Source organism: Centruroides sculpturatus, unplaced genomic scaffold, assembly GCF_000671375.1.
Source record: "Centruroides sculpturatus isolate CEXI.00-Female unplaced genomic scaffold, Cexi_2.0 scaffold442, whole genome shotgun sequence".
Classification (NCBI taxonomy): domain Eukaryota; kingdom Metazoa; phylum Arthropoda; class Arachnida; order Scorpiones; family Buthidae; genus Centruroides; species Centruroides sculpturatus.
The window spans coordinates 542,573-559,338 of record NW_019384718.1 but is presented as its reverse complement, the minus strand read 5'-3'; the positions used below and the strand labels follow the sequence as shown (position 1 = coordinate 559,338).

The 16,766-nt window shown below is 29.6% G+C and overlaps 1 protein-coding gene across 1 annotated transcript in view; it reads left to right on the top strand.

Annotated features, from left to right (window-relative positions):
• LOC111627976 (adenylate cyclase type 10-like) overlaps nucleotides 1-16,766 on the top strand; it is a 68,302-nt gene that overhangs the window by 40,675 nt on the left and 10,861 nt on the right. The window contains exons 11-15 of the mRNA XM_023371685.1: nucleotides 4,967-5,107; nucleotides 11,200-11,330; nucleotides 12,087-12,234; nucleotides 14,976-15,073; nucleotides 15,839-15,966. Coding sequence (XP_023227453.1) covers nucleotides 4,967-5,107; nucleotides 11,200-11,330; nucleotides 12,087-12,234; nucleotides 14,976-15,073; nucleotides 15,839-15,966 — 646 coding nt within the window. The remainder of the gene's footprint in view (nucleotides 1-4,966; nucleotides 5,108-11,199; nucleotides 11,331-12,086; nucleotides 12,235-14,975; nucleotides 15,074-15,838; nucleotides 15,967-16,766) is intronic.

Genomic DNA, 16,766 nt, shown 5'->3' with positions numbered 1-16,766 from the left:
AAAAAACATTCCAAAAATTCAAAAAAAAACATTTAAGGACCGCGTTTTATGTAACGCTATGTAACTTGCCCGAGTTTTCTCGGGTTATGGGCTTAAGTTATATAATATATTAAAATAAATAAATAATAAGAAATGAATGAGTAAATAAATAAATACATTATAAGTATTTATGAATTAAAAAAAAATTATACGCGAGAATCGAATCCGAGAACTCAAGCTTATGAATCGGACTCGTTACCACTCTGCCACAGGACGCTCAAATAGAAGTACGTATAATTTATATATAAAGTGCTAAAAAACTTTAAGTTCGATTTTCTTGATTATGTTTGAGTATTGCACTTTAGTATTTTACACGTAGTACACTCACATGGTGTACTACTTCTACACCAAAGATTGTCAAAATCCGTTACCCCAAAGCCGTAGGCTCTCCTTGTAAGTGGAAGAACCAGTAGCTTCAATAAAATCTTGGGGGGGACTCGAGGGAAAAAGAGAGTCTGATTGTAGTTAGTCTAAGTGGAGGGAGAAAAGGTAGTGTTGTGGACTGGAATTGGAACTATGTACTTAACACAATGTGTAACTTAGTGGCCCTAGAATCGTGCATGGTGATTGAGGAGTGATCACAGAGGTCTGCTGGAAATTCCAAGACTCAAAAATTAATGTAAGATTTGACAAGTTTATGATTTTGGGGACCATTGCTAACAGACTTGTCAGCTCAGTCATTGAATATACTATAGTTAATTAAGATCTCCCTACTGTATCAGTGCTACACATGATTATCATATCCATAAAATAAGGGATACATCAGTTTAATACTTGTTAATGTATACCCTTTTGATAATGTTAATTGCTATATTAAAGTTATTGAGTTAATTCTTATCCTTGTTTTCGTCTTATTGAGCCCCAAAAACAACAGATTAACCTGAACACATGTGACTGGCATTTTTCACCTATCACTTGTTTCTACCATCCTTTTGCATAGCTGTTGTTATTTTCTGCTTTCTCATACATATTTATTTATAATAAATTCATTCTTCCTCCCCATACCTTCATGCTTCCAAACAAAAGGAGATCCAACAAGGTACTAAAAGTTTCTTTGAATTGTACTGTTATTGCATAAAATGCTACGATCTTTGCAATCACTAATTACTACTGTCATTGTGTCCACACTAACAAAGTTTCATTTGAATTCAACACCCCCTTCTTGATGCATAACTTTTTCATCAATAAGCATAAATTTACACTACAGGTGGATATATTTGCAAAATAAATTTCTTTTATGTAATGTAATTAAGTAATAAATTTCAAATTTGAGTCTTATTTTCAGAAAGCTTAATTTCTCCTTATTTTTGTGTCTATTACTGAATGATAGCTAGAAAGTAGCCAAAATTTTGCAAATTTTTTGGATTGAACTGATATATTGTATTTTATACATGCTTTAAATATAATGATTTAAGCATTTTCAGATAAACATGAATTATGCATGAACAGTTATTTTAGATTGGAAATATTTGTTTCATGTTTACATTTTGTTATCCTGTTAAGTTAGCATTTTAAAAAAATGTATTATTTTTTATTATATTGTTTGGAAATTACATGAAATAAAATTCTAATTTTTTTTCAGTTGATTTTATGCTAAGTAATAAAATTATAGATAGCTAAATAAATGTATTATTGAAATACTTATGAGATCAGTTGAAATTCATTTTATAGTTATTTAAAATATTTATATAAATTTAAAGTCTTAATTTATATGTATTTTAGATTGTTTCTTAAAAATGTAGATTTTCAGAACACACTAGGATTTTTAAACACAGACTATATAAATTATATTATTAATAATCTATAACAAATTCTTGAGATGATGATAATATATGAGGGCTGTTCAAAAAGTATCGGACCTTTGGTCGGCAAAAATACATTTATTGATTTTGAGGTACAAAACCCTAATCCCCCTTCAAAGTAGTCTCCTTGGTAGTGTATACACTTCTCCCAGTGTTCCTGCCATTGCTGGAAACACTGCTGGAACGCATCTTTTGGAATGGCCATCAGCCGGTCCGTCGCATTCTACACGATGTCTTCTCTCGACTAAAATCAAGTTCCTTTTAGTAGCATTTTCAGCTTGGGAAATAGCCAAAAGTCACACAGAGCCATGTGGGGAGAGTACGGAGCGTGACGAATCACAGGAGTGTTGTGTTTGGCGACGAAAGCCCTAATCAGATGCACAGAATGGGCGGATGCGTTATCATGATGGAGCTGCCCAGTTTTGATCAACCACAGATCCAGTCATTTGCATTGCACAGCATCGGAAAGACAACGAAGGACCTCCTGGTAGTACTCCTTTGTGATGGTTTGGCCTTGTGGTACATACTCACGATACACCACCCCACGAGAGTCAAAAAAACTGTCAACATGACCTTGATATTGCTGCAGACCTACCGTGCTTTTTTTGGTCTCAAAGATTGTCCCCAAAAGCCTGCTGAATCTTGCAAATGGTTTATGCTTAGGTATCGCCAAGGTTTTTGGCAAAATTTGATGTAATATCGCTGCTCACGTTGTTCAGTCATTTTCCAACTTACTTGTTAGTGGAATCCGACGAGAGCTCACTACATGTCCTCACTCATAGGCCAACTGCCAACAACTGATGCTTCCTGCAGGCGGGAAAAAATTCAGGGCTGTATGACTGTCCCCTCCACAATTCCACCAAAAGAGGCCTCTCGCGCATCATTGGTTTACATGGAAAAAATAAAAGTCTGATACTTTTTGAACAGATCTCGTACGAATAAAATATTTTTAATCAAATTTCTATTTACAAAAACTAAATTTTATTACAGCTGAATTTTCATGAGAAAAATTATACAAAAGCTCTAAGTGATATTAGAAATGCATCTCATTTATTGAAGCATTCATTTCCAGCATATTACAGGAATTCCTCAATCCAAAATTTGATAAAAATTGTGAAAAGGTAAGTATTTTAGTTTAATTTGATTGTGTTATGAAAATATTCTGGAAAATATATAGTAAGACTGTACACATGGATGTTTTATGGATTTAATCCCCATTTATGAAGAATTAAAAAATTAAATAAAATTAAACATCATATTGTATTAATATATAACTTATATTTAGTTTGTACCCATTTGGTTCTCTTTAGTCTACTGTATTTTGTTACTCTATATATACCTGTTATGTAAAAATTAATAAATTACATTATGAAAAAGTACAGTAATGTGTTTTTTAAAACCCCATTCATTTAAAAATCCTGAGTATTTGCTACTATTTGGTATGATCCATTACACTCTATATAAGAAAAGAATTTGATTTTTTAAAAATTTTTTATAGTGACTAAGCTGCAATAAAAAATTAAATTTATCCTTGCCATCAAATTATAACACTCAAAGTAACTTAATCTAGTAGTCTGATTANTCTGCTTATATACACTTTCACTGAGTTTGAAATTTTTCTTACTTTTAAGTAAAAAAATAAATAGCCAAATAATCAATTAAAACATTTTTTTAAATATTTGTTTTTGTAATTATTTTCATTTTTGTTAATTCACTATAAAATTGAAAAAAGTTTATTATATAAGACTGTCCTAATTTTTGATTAATTTAATCTCTATCAGATCCATATAAAAATATATTCTTATGAAGTAATATTGGTACATTATTTGAAATATGCATCTTTATCTTTGAAAGTTAAGAGAGAAACAAAATAATTTCCAGCCTTAATAACATTGGCTGAATTTTTTCTGATAGAAATATAATTTTTATGATTGTATTAATATCATATTAATATCAATTACTACTACTACAAGAATGAACTGGCCATTTTAGTTACTTTGCTGAATTAATCAATGAAACTATAACAGTGGGTGAAGTTTATGAAATGTTTAATATTTTTGAATTAGTTAATGGACCATCTTCTGGTACGGATGATGCTGTCAAGAGGTGGAGCTGCAGATTTTTTCCCCAGGCCCAGAGAAAACGTAGGGGTCCTTAGTAATTCCTACCCCTAAAAGAAAATAAAATCTTTAAGACTGATTTTTATTAATAAATGAACATTTTGCATATTTAATTTGTTCAAAAAATAAATAGCAAAAGGAAGCTGCTAAGAGACAAAGAGACACTTTATCCCAGGCCTCACACAAGCTCTCACTGGCCCTGGAATAGGGACTGTAGAATACCAATATTGATTAGGAAAGAAGATGAGAAGAATAAGCAAGCCAAGGGAGAACTACAACTACAGTGGTTGATGTGAAGAACTAAGAAGATATTGCTTGGCAAGGGAAGGAAGGGAGTCCTTGCCTCTGCTGTTTAACATGTGTTAGTAATGATGTAGTCATAGTTCATCCTCCACCTGCTTTATTATTTGTCCCATCTTTATTTCTAACCAACACTGACATTCCACTTTCAACTGTCCATACCTGAAGATGGTCCATTAACTAGGTTAAAAGCAGCATTCTTTAAACTTCATCCACTGTTAAAGTTTCATTGCTAAAATTGCTAGAAATTGTTATTAGAATGTTTTCTTACAATGATACAAAATAATAAAAAAGTTATTCATTTTAAAAGGTAGGAATTTTGTAAGATAAATGTGCCTAAAACTTTTAAAAATTTATAGTTTTTAAAATAACCATTTTTTTAATAATGATATCAATTAAAAATATATTAAATTCATAGAAAATTTAAAAGATTTTTAAAACATATTATATAATAATAGAAATTTTTATATCTAATAAAATAATTTAAATTTTGCATAGAAATGAAACTGTGATTGTTTTAACTTTGTTAAGAAATGATCAGATTTTCATTATTTTTTATCAAGTTAAAGATATCACAATATTTAGTTTTAATTGTTAAAATCTGTCATTGAATAGTTTTAAAATTATCATATAAATATTATAAATGTAAATTTAACATAATGCATATATTTTATTATATATTTTTCATATATTGTATATATACAGGCAGCATCTTGTTTGCAAACTGCTAATGATTTGATCAATTCAATGCATAAAATTCATAAACATCTCATTTCAAAATCTGATGATGATATTGCATTAGCTATTCCTTTAGTTTATATCAAAAGTAAAAGAATTTCAGCACATGTAAGTATTATATAAATAAAATGTTTATTGTGAATAATTATATTTTGATATTATAATTCAGTTAATTTACAGTTCTATCTGTTGCAACAATCAGCAAAATTTTAAATATAAAAAAAATATAAAATTTGAATGTGTAATTAATGGAATGTGATTAAAAGTAGTAAATTATAATCAAAATAAATAATAAAAATAAACCTTTATTTTATTAAAACATCTACTATTATAGAAATTGAAAATGGTCTTATTTATTTTTGGTTTTATTGTTATTAAATGTTGTTTGTTCATTGTAATATAATAAAATATATTTTATTAATTTTCTTGCATTTTAGACAATTATACTTAAGGAATTAGTTGAAAAATTACTAATTACAGATTATATTCAAATTAATAAACCATAATTTCTAATTTAAAATGTGTTTTGAAATATTCGTATCCAGTTTCAGTCATTGCTATTTTTTTTTTTTTTTTTTTTTTTTACATTTGATGGTTACAAAGAATTGTTTGTATTTTACATTACAGATTTATTTACTTGATAGATTTATTTCTTTAGTAAAAATGTTAAAAATGAAATATCTAAATAAATTAAATATAAATCAATTTGTTAGCTTTGTTTTCAGTAGTATCATAAGAGAGGAGCATGGACTGTTATGAACTAGCAGTATATTGTCTTTAGTGATGAATTCTAATTCTGTTTAAGAAGAGATGCCACTGTATTAGCATGTGGTGAACCACTGGAGAGCACCTCAATTATACTTTTACTATTAAATGGCATAAGCACAATGCCCCCACTACTGGTGTGCTAGTCTGGGAAACCATCTTGTATGACAGTTAGTCATCCCCAGTAACAATACAAGGACATTGATAGCACAACAGTATGTTCAGGAAATCCTGTGCCTTCATATGTTGCCTTTTATGACAGGGCAGCATTTTGCAACAAGATAATGTTCAGCCCCATACAGCTATGGTTTCCTAGGAATGACACATTCCTAGTTGCTGTTAAGAAGTTTCTATGGGGCTATCCATAAATGACGTCCACACTGAAAGGTGGGGAGGGAGTTACAACAAGTCGGACAAGAGGGTATAGGGGTAGGGTAGAGGTTAAGCATTAGAGGATGTCTGTTTAATTTCATTATATTTATTTCAAAATTTCTTGTATGTTTCACTTCTACTTATGGTATCTATTATAAAATAGTGATAAAGGTTTTAAGGGAGGTTAAGTTTTGTTGGATGCCAAAGAGGGGACGAGGTTACCATAAACTTGGACAAATGGGGACAAGAGAGGGAGGGGGTGTAAAAATTTTAAGAAAAATGCAGATGTAATTTATGCACAATTCCTAACCCCTACCAAAAAAAAGGTTTTTAATAAACTGCTCAAACTGAGTATAATAATAATAAACAATAATGAAAGAAACCAATGTCCACCAAAAAAAAAATAGGTTTTTGGCAGGTGTTTGAGAGTTTGACACCTTTGTCTTGTTCCTATATTGTATAATTTGTGCTGATCTTACTTGCTTATTAAAAGTGTTTTTTGTTACTACTAGTCTTAGTTATCTAACAATATTTATGATACTTTCCTGCCCAGTCTCCAAATTTATAACCCGTTGAGCATTTGTGAGATGAGATGGGATGCCAGCTTCAGCCACATGAGTGCAAGAGATCTGGAGTGTCAATTGCAATATCTGTGGACAAATCTGTTGCAGGAGAGCATATGATGCTTTATATGCTTTTGTGTTTGAAGCCTATTGGTGATCCTCCTCTGTCTGGTCTAACAAGGAGAGCCTACGGCTTTGGGGTAACGGATTTTGATGATCTTTGGTTTAGAGGTATACACCATGTGAGTGTACTACCTGTAAAATACTAAAGTGCAATACTCAAATATAATCAAGAAAATCGAACTTAAACTTTTGTTAGCACTTTATATATAAATTATACATATTTCTATTTGAGCGTCCTGTGGCAGAGTGGTAACGAGTCCGATTCATAAGCTTGAGTTCTCGGGTTCGATTCTCGCGTATAATTTTTTTTTAATTCATAAATACTTATAATGTATTTATTTATTTACTCATTCATTTATTTCTTATTATTTATTTATTTTAATTTAATTTCTACTATTCCAAGTCTAATATTTTTATACTTTTGTTGACAATAACGGCGCATTCTTGACACCTATGTGTCAACTTTCCCATCTAATTGTTATCACTAACGGTGACCGATCTAATTCTCACTAGGAGCGTTTTTCTATCAGAGTTCTTTTTCACTCACTCTTTAACAGTTCGTTTCTAAATTTCGACACGAATAGACGTATTTGTGTAGTAAAACTTATTTTGAAAAATTATTTTATAATTAAAAAATGTCGTCAAGAGAAGCAAGTTCTTCATGTTGTGACGAAAAAACTGTTGATGATAACTCTTTATACAGTGATGTATCAAAGCAGCATAGTGAAGTAAAATACTAAAGTGCAAAACTCAAATATAACCAAGAAAAACGAATATAATTTATTGAAGCAATATTATATAATTACATAGCATTGTCAGATGTACATGATCGTGAATGATACTTATGATAAAAACATTCAAAACAAAAATTCTGTCTACACCAAGAACAACAAATAAATGCTGCTTTTTTACAATTGCAAGGTATGTTTAAACGAGAACTTGTTTAACTCCTTAAGGACATAGACATTTTTGATATTAATTTATTTAAACGTAAAAAATACTTAAAAACTAAAAAAAACGAAAGAAATGCGTTAATTTTGAAGAAAAATCTTCAAATTTTATTTTCCTTTGTCTCGCCTTTCTGTGAAATTTAACACCGATGAGTCATTGTTTACACATCTGGATGACCTTGAACACAGCTGGAGTTGGATTTCCCGGGACATTCTCATAGACGTCTCGGGATGACAAGGGTTTAAAGTAGGGTGACTACTAGCTAGGCCTATATTTTTAAATATTTTTAAAAAATTGAAATTTTAATTGCGATTTCCGACCCCATCTAATTAATTAAATTTATATATAATAAAATATATTAATTAAAAAAATTAAAAAACTATCGGAGGTCGTTTTTGACATCAGAAACTAGCTTTAAATAACTTTAAGGAAGGAAAATCCGTGCGCTAGAACTTTAGAACGATGAATTAATTTGATAAAAAATCCCATTAAAAAACAATTAAGCCTTAATCGAGCCTTATCAAAGGCTCATTAAAATAGCGATAAATTTTTTTTTAGCGCGGGAAAAAAATTCTGAAAAAATTTGGAGACAAAAAACATTCCAAAAATTCAAAAAAAAATTAACCCTTAAGGACCGCGTTTTATGTAACGCTATGTAACTTGCCCGAGTTTTCTCGGGTTATGGGCTTAAGTTATATAATATATTAAAATAAATAAATAATAAGAAATGAATGAGTAAATAAATAAATACATTATAAGTATTTATGAATTAAAAAAAAATTATACGCGAGAATCGAATCCGAGAACTCAAGCTTATGAATCGGACTCGTTACCACTCTGCCACAGGACGCTCAAATAGAAGTACGTATAATTTATATATAAAGTGCTAAAAAACTTTAAGTTCGATTTTCTTGATTATGTTTGAGTATTGCACTTTAGTATTTTACACGTAGTACACTCACATGGTGTACTACTTCTACACCAAAGATTGTCAAAATCCGTTACCCCAAAGCCGTAGGCTCTCCTTGTAAGTGGAAGAACCAGTAGCTTCAATAAAATCTTGGGGGGGACTCGAGGGAAAAAGAGAGTCTGATTGTAGTTAGTCTAAGTGGAGGGAGAAAAGGTAGTGTTGTGGACTGGAATTGGAACTATGTACTTAACACAATGTGTAACTTAGTGGCCCTAGAATCGTGCATGGTGATTGAGGAGTGATCACAGAGGTCTGCTGGAAATTCCAAGACTCAAAAATTAATGTAAGATTTGACAAGTTTATGATTTTGGGGACCATTGCTAACAGACTTGTCAGCTCAGTCATTGAATATACTATAGTTAATTAAGATCTCCCTACTGTATCAGTGCTACACATGATTATCATATCCATAAAATAAGGGATACATCAGTTTAATACTTGTTAATGTATACCCTTTTGATAATGTTAATTGCTATATTAAAGTTATTGAGTTAATTCTTATCCTTGTTTTCGTCTTATTGAGCCCCAAAAACAACAGATTAACCTGAACACATGTGACTGGCATTTTTCACCTATCACTTGTTTCTACCATCCTTTTGCATAGCTGTTGTTATTTTCTGCTTTCTCATACATATTTATTTATAATAAATTCATTCTTCCTCCCCATACCTTCATGCTTCCAAACAAAAGGAGATCCAACAAGGTACTAAAAGTTTCTTTGAATTGTACTGTTATTGCATAAAATGCTACGATCTTTGCAATCACTAATTACTACTGTCATTGTGTCCACACTAACAAAGTTTCATTTGAATTCAACACCCCCTTCTTGATGCATAACTTTTTCATCAATAAGCATAAATTTACACTACAGGTGGATATATTTGCAAAATAAATTTCTTTTATGTAATGTAATTAAGTAATAAATTTCAAATTTGAGTCTTATTTTCAGAAAGCTTAATTTCTCCTTATTTTTGTGTCTATTACTGAATGATAGCTAGAAAGTAGCCAAAATTTTGCAAATTTTTTGGATTGAACTGATATATTGTATTTTATACATGCTTTAAATATAATGATTTAAGCATTTTCAGATAAACATGAATTATGCATGAACAGTTATTTTAGATTGGAAATATTTGTTTCATGTTTACATTTTGTTATCCTGTTAAGTTAGCATTTTAAAAAAATGTATTATTTTTTATTATATTGTTTGGAAATTACATGAAATAAAATTCTAATTTTTTTTCAGTTGATTTTATGCTAAGTAATAAAATTATAGATAGCTAAATAAATGTATTATTGAAATACTTATGAGATCAGTTGAAATTCATTTTATAGTTATTTAAAATATTTATATAAATTTAAAGTCTTAATTTATATGTATTTTAGATTGTTTCTTAAAAATGTAGATTTTCAGAACACACTAGGATTTTTAAACACAGACTATATAAATTATATTATTAATAATCTATAACAAATTCTTGAGATGATGATAATATATGAGGGCTGTTCAAAAAGTATCGGACCTTTGGTCGGCAAAAATACATTTATTGATTTTGAGGTACAAAACCCTAATCCCCCTTCAAAGTAGTCTCCTTGGTAGTGTATACACTTCTCCCAGTGTTCCTGCCATTGCTGGAAACACTGCTGGAACGCATCTTTTGGAATGGCCATCAGCCGGTCCGTCGCATTCTACACGATGTCTTCTCTCGACTAAAATCAAGTTCCTTTTAGTAGCATTTTCAGCTTGGGAAATAGCCAAAAGTCACACAGAGCCATGTGGGGAGAGTACGGAGCGTGACGAATCACAGGAGTGTTGTGTTTGGCGACGAAAGCCCTAATCAGATGCACAGAATGGGCGGATGCGTTATCATGATGGAGCTGCCCAGTTTTGATCAACCACAGATCCAGTCATTTGCATTGCACAGCATCGGAAAGACAACGAAGGACCTCCTGGTAGTACTCCTTTGTGATGGTTTGGCCTTGTGGTACATACTCACGATACACCACCCCACGAGAGTCAAAAAAACTGTCAACATGACCTTGATATTGCTGCAGACCTACCGTGCTTTTTTTGGTCTCAAAGATTGTCCCCAAAAGCCTGCTGAATCTTGCAAATGGTTTATGCTTAGGTATCGCCAAGGTTTTTGGCAAAATTTGATGTAATATCGCTGCTCACGTTGTTCAGTCATTTTCCAACTTACTTGTTAGTGGAATCCGATGAGAGCTCACTACATGTCCTCACTCATAGGCCAACTGCCAACAACTGATGCTTCCTGCAGGCGGGAAAAAATTCAGGGCTGTATGACTGTCCCCTCCACAATTCCACCAAAAGAGGCCTCTCGCGCATCATTGGTTTACATGGAAAAAATAAAAGTCTGATACTTTTTGAACAGATCTCGTACGAATAAAATATTTTTAATCAAATTTCTATTTACAAAAACTAAATTTTATTACAGCTGAATTTTCATGAGAAAAATTATACAAAAGCTCTAAGTGATATTAGAAATGCATCTCATTTATTGAAGCATTCATTTCCAGCATATTACAGGAATTCCTCAATCCAAAATTTGATAAAAATTGTGAAAAGGTAAGTATTTTAGTTTAATTTGATTGTGTTATGAAAATATTCTGGAAAATATATAGTAAGACTGTACACATGGATGTTTTATGGATTTAATCCCCATTTATGAAGAATTAAAAAATTAAATAAAATTAAACATCATATTGTATTAATATATAACTTATATTTAGTTTGTACCCATTTGGTTCTCTTTAGTCTACTGTATTTTGTTACTCTATATATACCTGTTATGTAAAAATTAATAAATTACATTATGAAAAAGTACAGTAATGTGTTTTTTAAAACCCCATTCATTTAAAAATCCTGAGTATTTGCTACTATTTGGTATGATCCATTACACTCTATATAAGAAAAGAATTTGATTTTTTAAAAATTTTTTATAGTGACTAAGCTGCAATAAAAAATTAAATTTATCCTTGCCATCAAATTATAACACTCAAAGTAACTTAATCTAGTAGTCTGATTAATTTGTATAAAAATTCATTTTTAAATATAATTATTCTTGAATCAAGGTTGCTTGTTGTTCTCTATTATATGTGTTTTGTTAGCCCAATGTTGCTGTTGAGAACATATCATACAGGAACATTGTGCTAACAAAACACATAATTATTCTGTTAGTAAACATTTGTTAAATTTAACAAATTAAAATCTTCAATACAAAATTCAATTGGTGAGTGAATAATATCTTTAAAAAGTAGTATTACATTAAATCATAACTAAATATTGAATTGAATATTAAATAAATATTTATATTTTTAACAGATCAAATAAAAATGAGATGTCTGAAGAATGTAAACTTCTTTCTATAGCAATTCAAATATATATAAAAACTACTGATTTTAATATTGCATATGATTTGGCTAAATTTCTAAAAAATATATTAAGTATTTTAAAAAAAAAAATTTATAAAGTGAGTATTTTTGAAATAATTATTCTCTAGCTAATATAAATATCTTTAACTATTTAAATTTTAATATGATTAAAGATATTTATATTAATTATTTATATTATCAATTTAAATTTTAATATTGATAACACAAACATAATTTTAATTAAATAAGTGATTGAATAAAAATAAATGAGTAATATGTTGCTTTCATATGAAATTCCATAATAAATATAAAATTAAAATTTGAAAAGAAAGAAAGAAAAAAAGAAATGTGAGAATCATGCTAAAAAACATCTTTAAAATTATTCTGTTTCAAAACTAAGAAAACAATAAGAAAGAAAGAGAATTTTAAAATAAAATACTTTTTGCAAGTTTAGAAATATAATTGTTTTTTTTTTAAATCAAACGAAAAGTTGATTTTGCTTTTTGTGTATGAGTGATATAATTTTATTGAAAGTGATTATTAAATTTGAGAAGCTGAGGTACAAATTTTATTTTAGAAAAAGGGCTAAAAAAGTAATGAATTTTTACAAAAAAATGTTCCTAACAACATATAAAAGTAAAACCATCATTTTATTGCATATGAAAGTATATACACAATGCATAAAACTTGAAAAAATTATAAAAAATTTGAATCAGTAAGTTACTTTCAAAATGTGATCCATTAGTTTTACAGTTTACAAACAGAAAAGCACTGTACTTGCAAACACAGTTGTTGTACATTCTCCATGGTCAGCTGTAGATGCTGTGAGGAAAGTAAATCTTTGAATAGCAAAAATGATCTTTCAACATCAACATAAGTGAGAAGAGCATATTTTGTTTTCACTAAAGTCTCCAGTTTTGTGACTGAAGAGACTCAGGACCTATATTTTAAATATCTGGATTTTTGCTTAGGAAGTATTCTAGTTTCTCTGAAGCAAATTCATCCAACTAGCTTATAGTGTGCTTCTCAGTAGACTGTTGTGTTTGTAAAAGTGGTAAAGTACAGTCCACGAACAAAAAGTACAGAAAGGACTCTATGACAATTATAACAATATTCACAGTCCCTTTATTTCACTTTGAACAAAAAGGTTAAATAAGGAATCCCAATTGATTTGGCGATAATTTACAATCGTGTGATTTACACAAAGAACTCTTTGTTCCAAACAAAGCACAATGGTGTATCTTTCCTGATTGCATGACAATTAATTTCTAGTAAGCATGTAACTAAACCTAACTTAAATCTATCTTAATACTAAGGAAATAATGAGGAAGATAGAATAGTGGGAAGGAATAAGAAATTAGGAGATGATTCACCTGGGGTTTCTCTATATCAGGTTGATATGCACTTTGGGTAGGACCTGGGTTCTATTATGTGACTTCTGTCTTCAGGATCCACTTTTCTCTATCACTTATCGAGGTTCTCTCTTACTTCAAACTATCTATCTTGGTCCCTTGCTGGACTATCTCAAACTTCTGTCCTCTCTACAAAACTTTATTCAGAGCTCCTTGCAACACGTCCAACTCCTCCATATCTAGTCAAAAAGTGAAAGTCTCTTCACTATTTTTTCTTCAGGCCACCCTATCTGAAAATCAGAAGTAACAATATGTTACTTCTGATTTTCAGAATGGCTAATCCTACCCAAAGGTGATAACGGTCATTTGGAAGATTCTAGAAGGAACAGACAAAGGGAATAGAAGAAATTAGGAAAAAAGATTGGAAAAAGGATTGGAATTACAACTATATACAATTAAAAATACATATGTAGATATGGCCAATGGCCACAAGACAACTAGGTTATAGTGTGCTTTCCTCATATTTAGAACTACACTGTTTATTCATAAAGTTCCTGCACAGGAACTTTATGAATAAACAGTGTAGAGTTCCTTTAATAAAACTTCTTATTTCGACAGACTTTTGAGTTTCATTGCAACTGCTGAAAACTTTTTGTCCAGTTTATCAATGAATGCACTTAAGGATGAGAAATTTTTGGTATAAAAACAAACCACTTGAATCCACATGTCTCACCTGGTTATCAGAGGGTGTTTTGGAAATGGCAAGCCAGTTATCTCCTTATAGAGATGTATACTACATTTGCAGGATATTTAAGACAAAACCATTTTCATTTCCAAAATAATTTTATGATTATTCCAACTGTTGCACCTTAAACAGACTTTAAAAATTAGAGAGAAAATTCTATTGTTATACAAGTGTTTGCATATACATTTTACAATAAATAAGATATTATTTGATATCATTATTTAAATAATTATGCATAAATATCTTTTCAAATGTTAGTAAAACATTTGTTATAGTTATCTTGTATACAAGCATTTCTTTTCTACAAAAGTTTTAAACTCAGTAGAACATTAGTGTGCTATACAGTTTATATTTCAGTTGTTTACATTAAAATCGTCTTGAATAGAAGAGGCAGGGAGCCTGTCTTAAGCTGTTTTCAAAGAATATATGTTTAATTAATATCTTCTGTTATTTTACTATTTATATTATTACAAGAAAATAATGATTTTTTATTTTTATAAATTATGTAAAATTATAAAATTTACATAATTTTTAATATTATATACTGAAATATGGGGGATAACTTATTTTGAAAAATACCTGTTTTTTAATTAATTTTTTAATTTTAATTTTTATTAACTTGTTAATCATCATTTTTATTTTCCTTTTTCTATTTGTTTCTTAGATTATAAGCAATTGATATACAATATTTTGTTTTATGTATTATTTAATCTTTTAAAGGTATATTCATTTTTATTTATAGATAATAGATTCACATATCCTGTTTATTGAAAGTCATTTTTATAGAGACAGATTGGCTATACAAAAGCAGATACAATATGAAGAAAATGCAATGAATTAGTATGGAAAATTATTCTTATAACAAAAAGAAGTGTTTTTTATATTATGATTTTAATTTTAAATTTCAAGTACCATATTTTCATGCTTTTAATCCTTGGATTATCTGTTTAAAAGACAATTGAAAAATAAGTCATGTTATGTGATATGGCAGGTTATACACCAACTTTAAGTTGCAAAGTTGCACCTGTGAAATAATGGTTGCTTCCATAAGTATGGGTATATTCCAGTATGCTTCAGTCTCAGTCACAACCAATACACTAGTGAATAGTTTAATAAGCTTTTACTGGAAATTCTGGCACCCTAAAAGATGATGGAAGCAAACAGTGCATATTAGCATTTGCAGACTTGTTTTGTCAAAATAATTTTGGATTAATACAGATGAGTAATAAAAATCATAATAAAAAGTGTTAATTATATAACTATGGAGGCAGTCATATTACTTCATCAGAATTCATCGTATGCACAGCCAACCAGTACAATGTGGATTTGTCACTGCACCAATGAACTGATCGGTGAACATTTTATTATATCACAGTTCACCGATGCACCATTTGATGCATATTGGAATGTTTACTGTGGGATATATGGTGGATGGGTTTTATTTATGGGCTAACAATAATCTGCTGTGCATACACCACCATGGGTTATACGCTGCTGTGGATTATGGATTATATGCATAAAAATATGGTATATAATTTTTATATCTGTATTAATTATAACTTTTTTCCTTATAATATTTTATATATAAAAATTTGTTTTTTTCAGTTGTATGGAAATACTTTGCAAGGAAAACTCCCTTGTATTTGATGATTTGAAAAGTATTGGAAAATTGTATAAAACTATTTTATATTTACATTTATTTAATGGAAATTTAGATCGTGCTATTGATATAGGTAAATATATATGCATGTATAAATAATAAATTCCTTGTACTTTGTAAATCTCACAACTTAACAAATGTAGCTTATCATACAGGATATGTGTTTAAAAGAGCATGGCAAAATTGATCACTTTGAATTGTCATTGTAGAATGTCTTTTGAGTCTAAATCCCTCTTCAACTGTTGACAATTCCTTAAAAACTGGTCATGAGAAAGTAATAAGGAAATATATATTTAGTTTAATATTAAAAATATTTTATAATGTTATATGTTTTTTAAAAATCCAAAAAATTAAAACCAAAACGAATTTACCTCATACATTTGTCAAGTTGGAAGATTTAAGTACAACAATTTGAGGATAAGAAGCTTTGAGTACACAATTATAGTTTACATTTTATGTGTTAATTAATATTACAGTACTATATGTTATAATATATTTAATATTCAGTGGCCTTGCTTAGTTTTAATTTTGGAGGAGTGTGTGACAAAAATAGCTGACTCAGTAACCAAAATTTTTGACTAACATTTGTATACTTCATTCTGTATTTAAAATGATATTAGTTAAGGGGTTTAGAAGTTTTTATATTTTGCTTCTCCTTGATCTCCTCCTTCTAAAGCTACTGTATTTATGAATTCTTGGCAACTTGTCCATTTTTTACCGTTGACATTCCGGTGTTTCTTGGTGTGAAACTGCTGCATCATCAAACACATCCTTCTGATTTTGAACCAACTACTTGGTCTAAAGGATTCAGCTATCCAGGTTGGAGATGGACTTTCTCAATTGAAGATTCATCATTATCACTCTTTCTTCTTT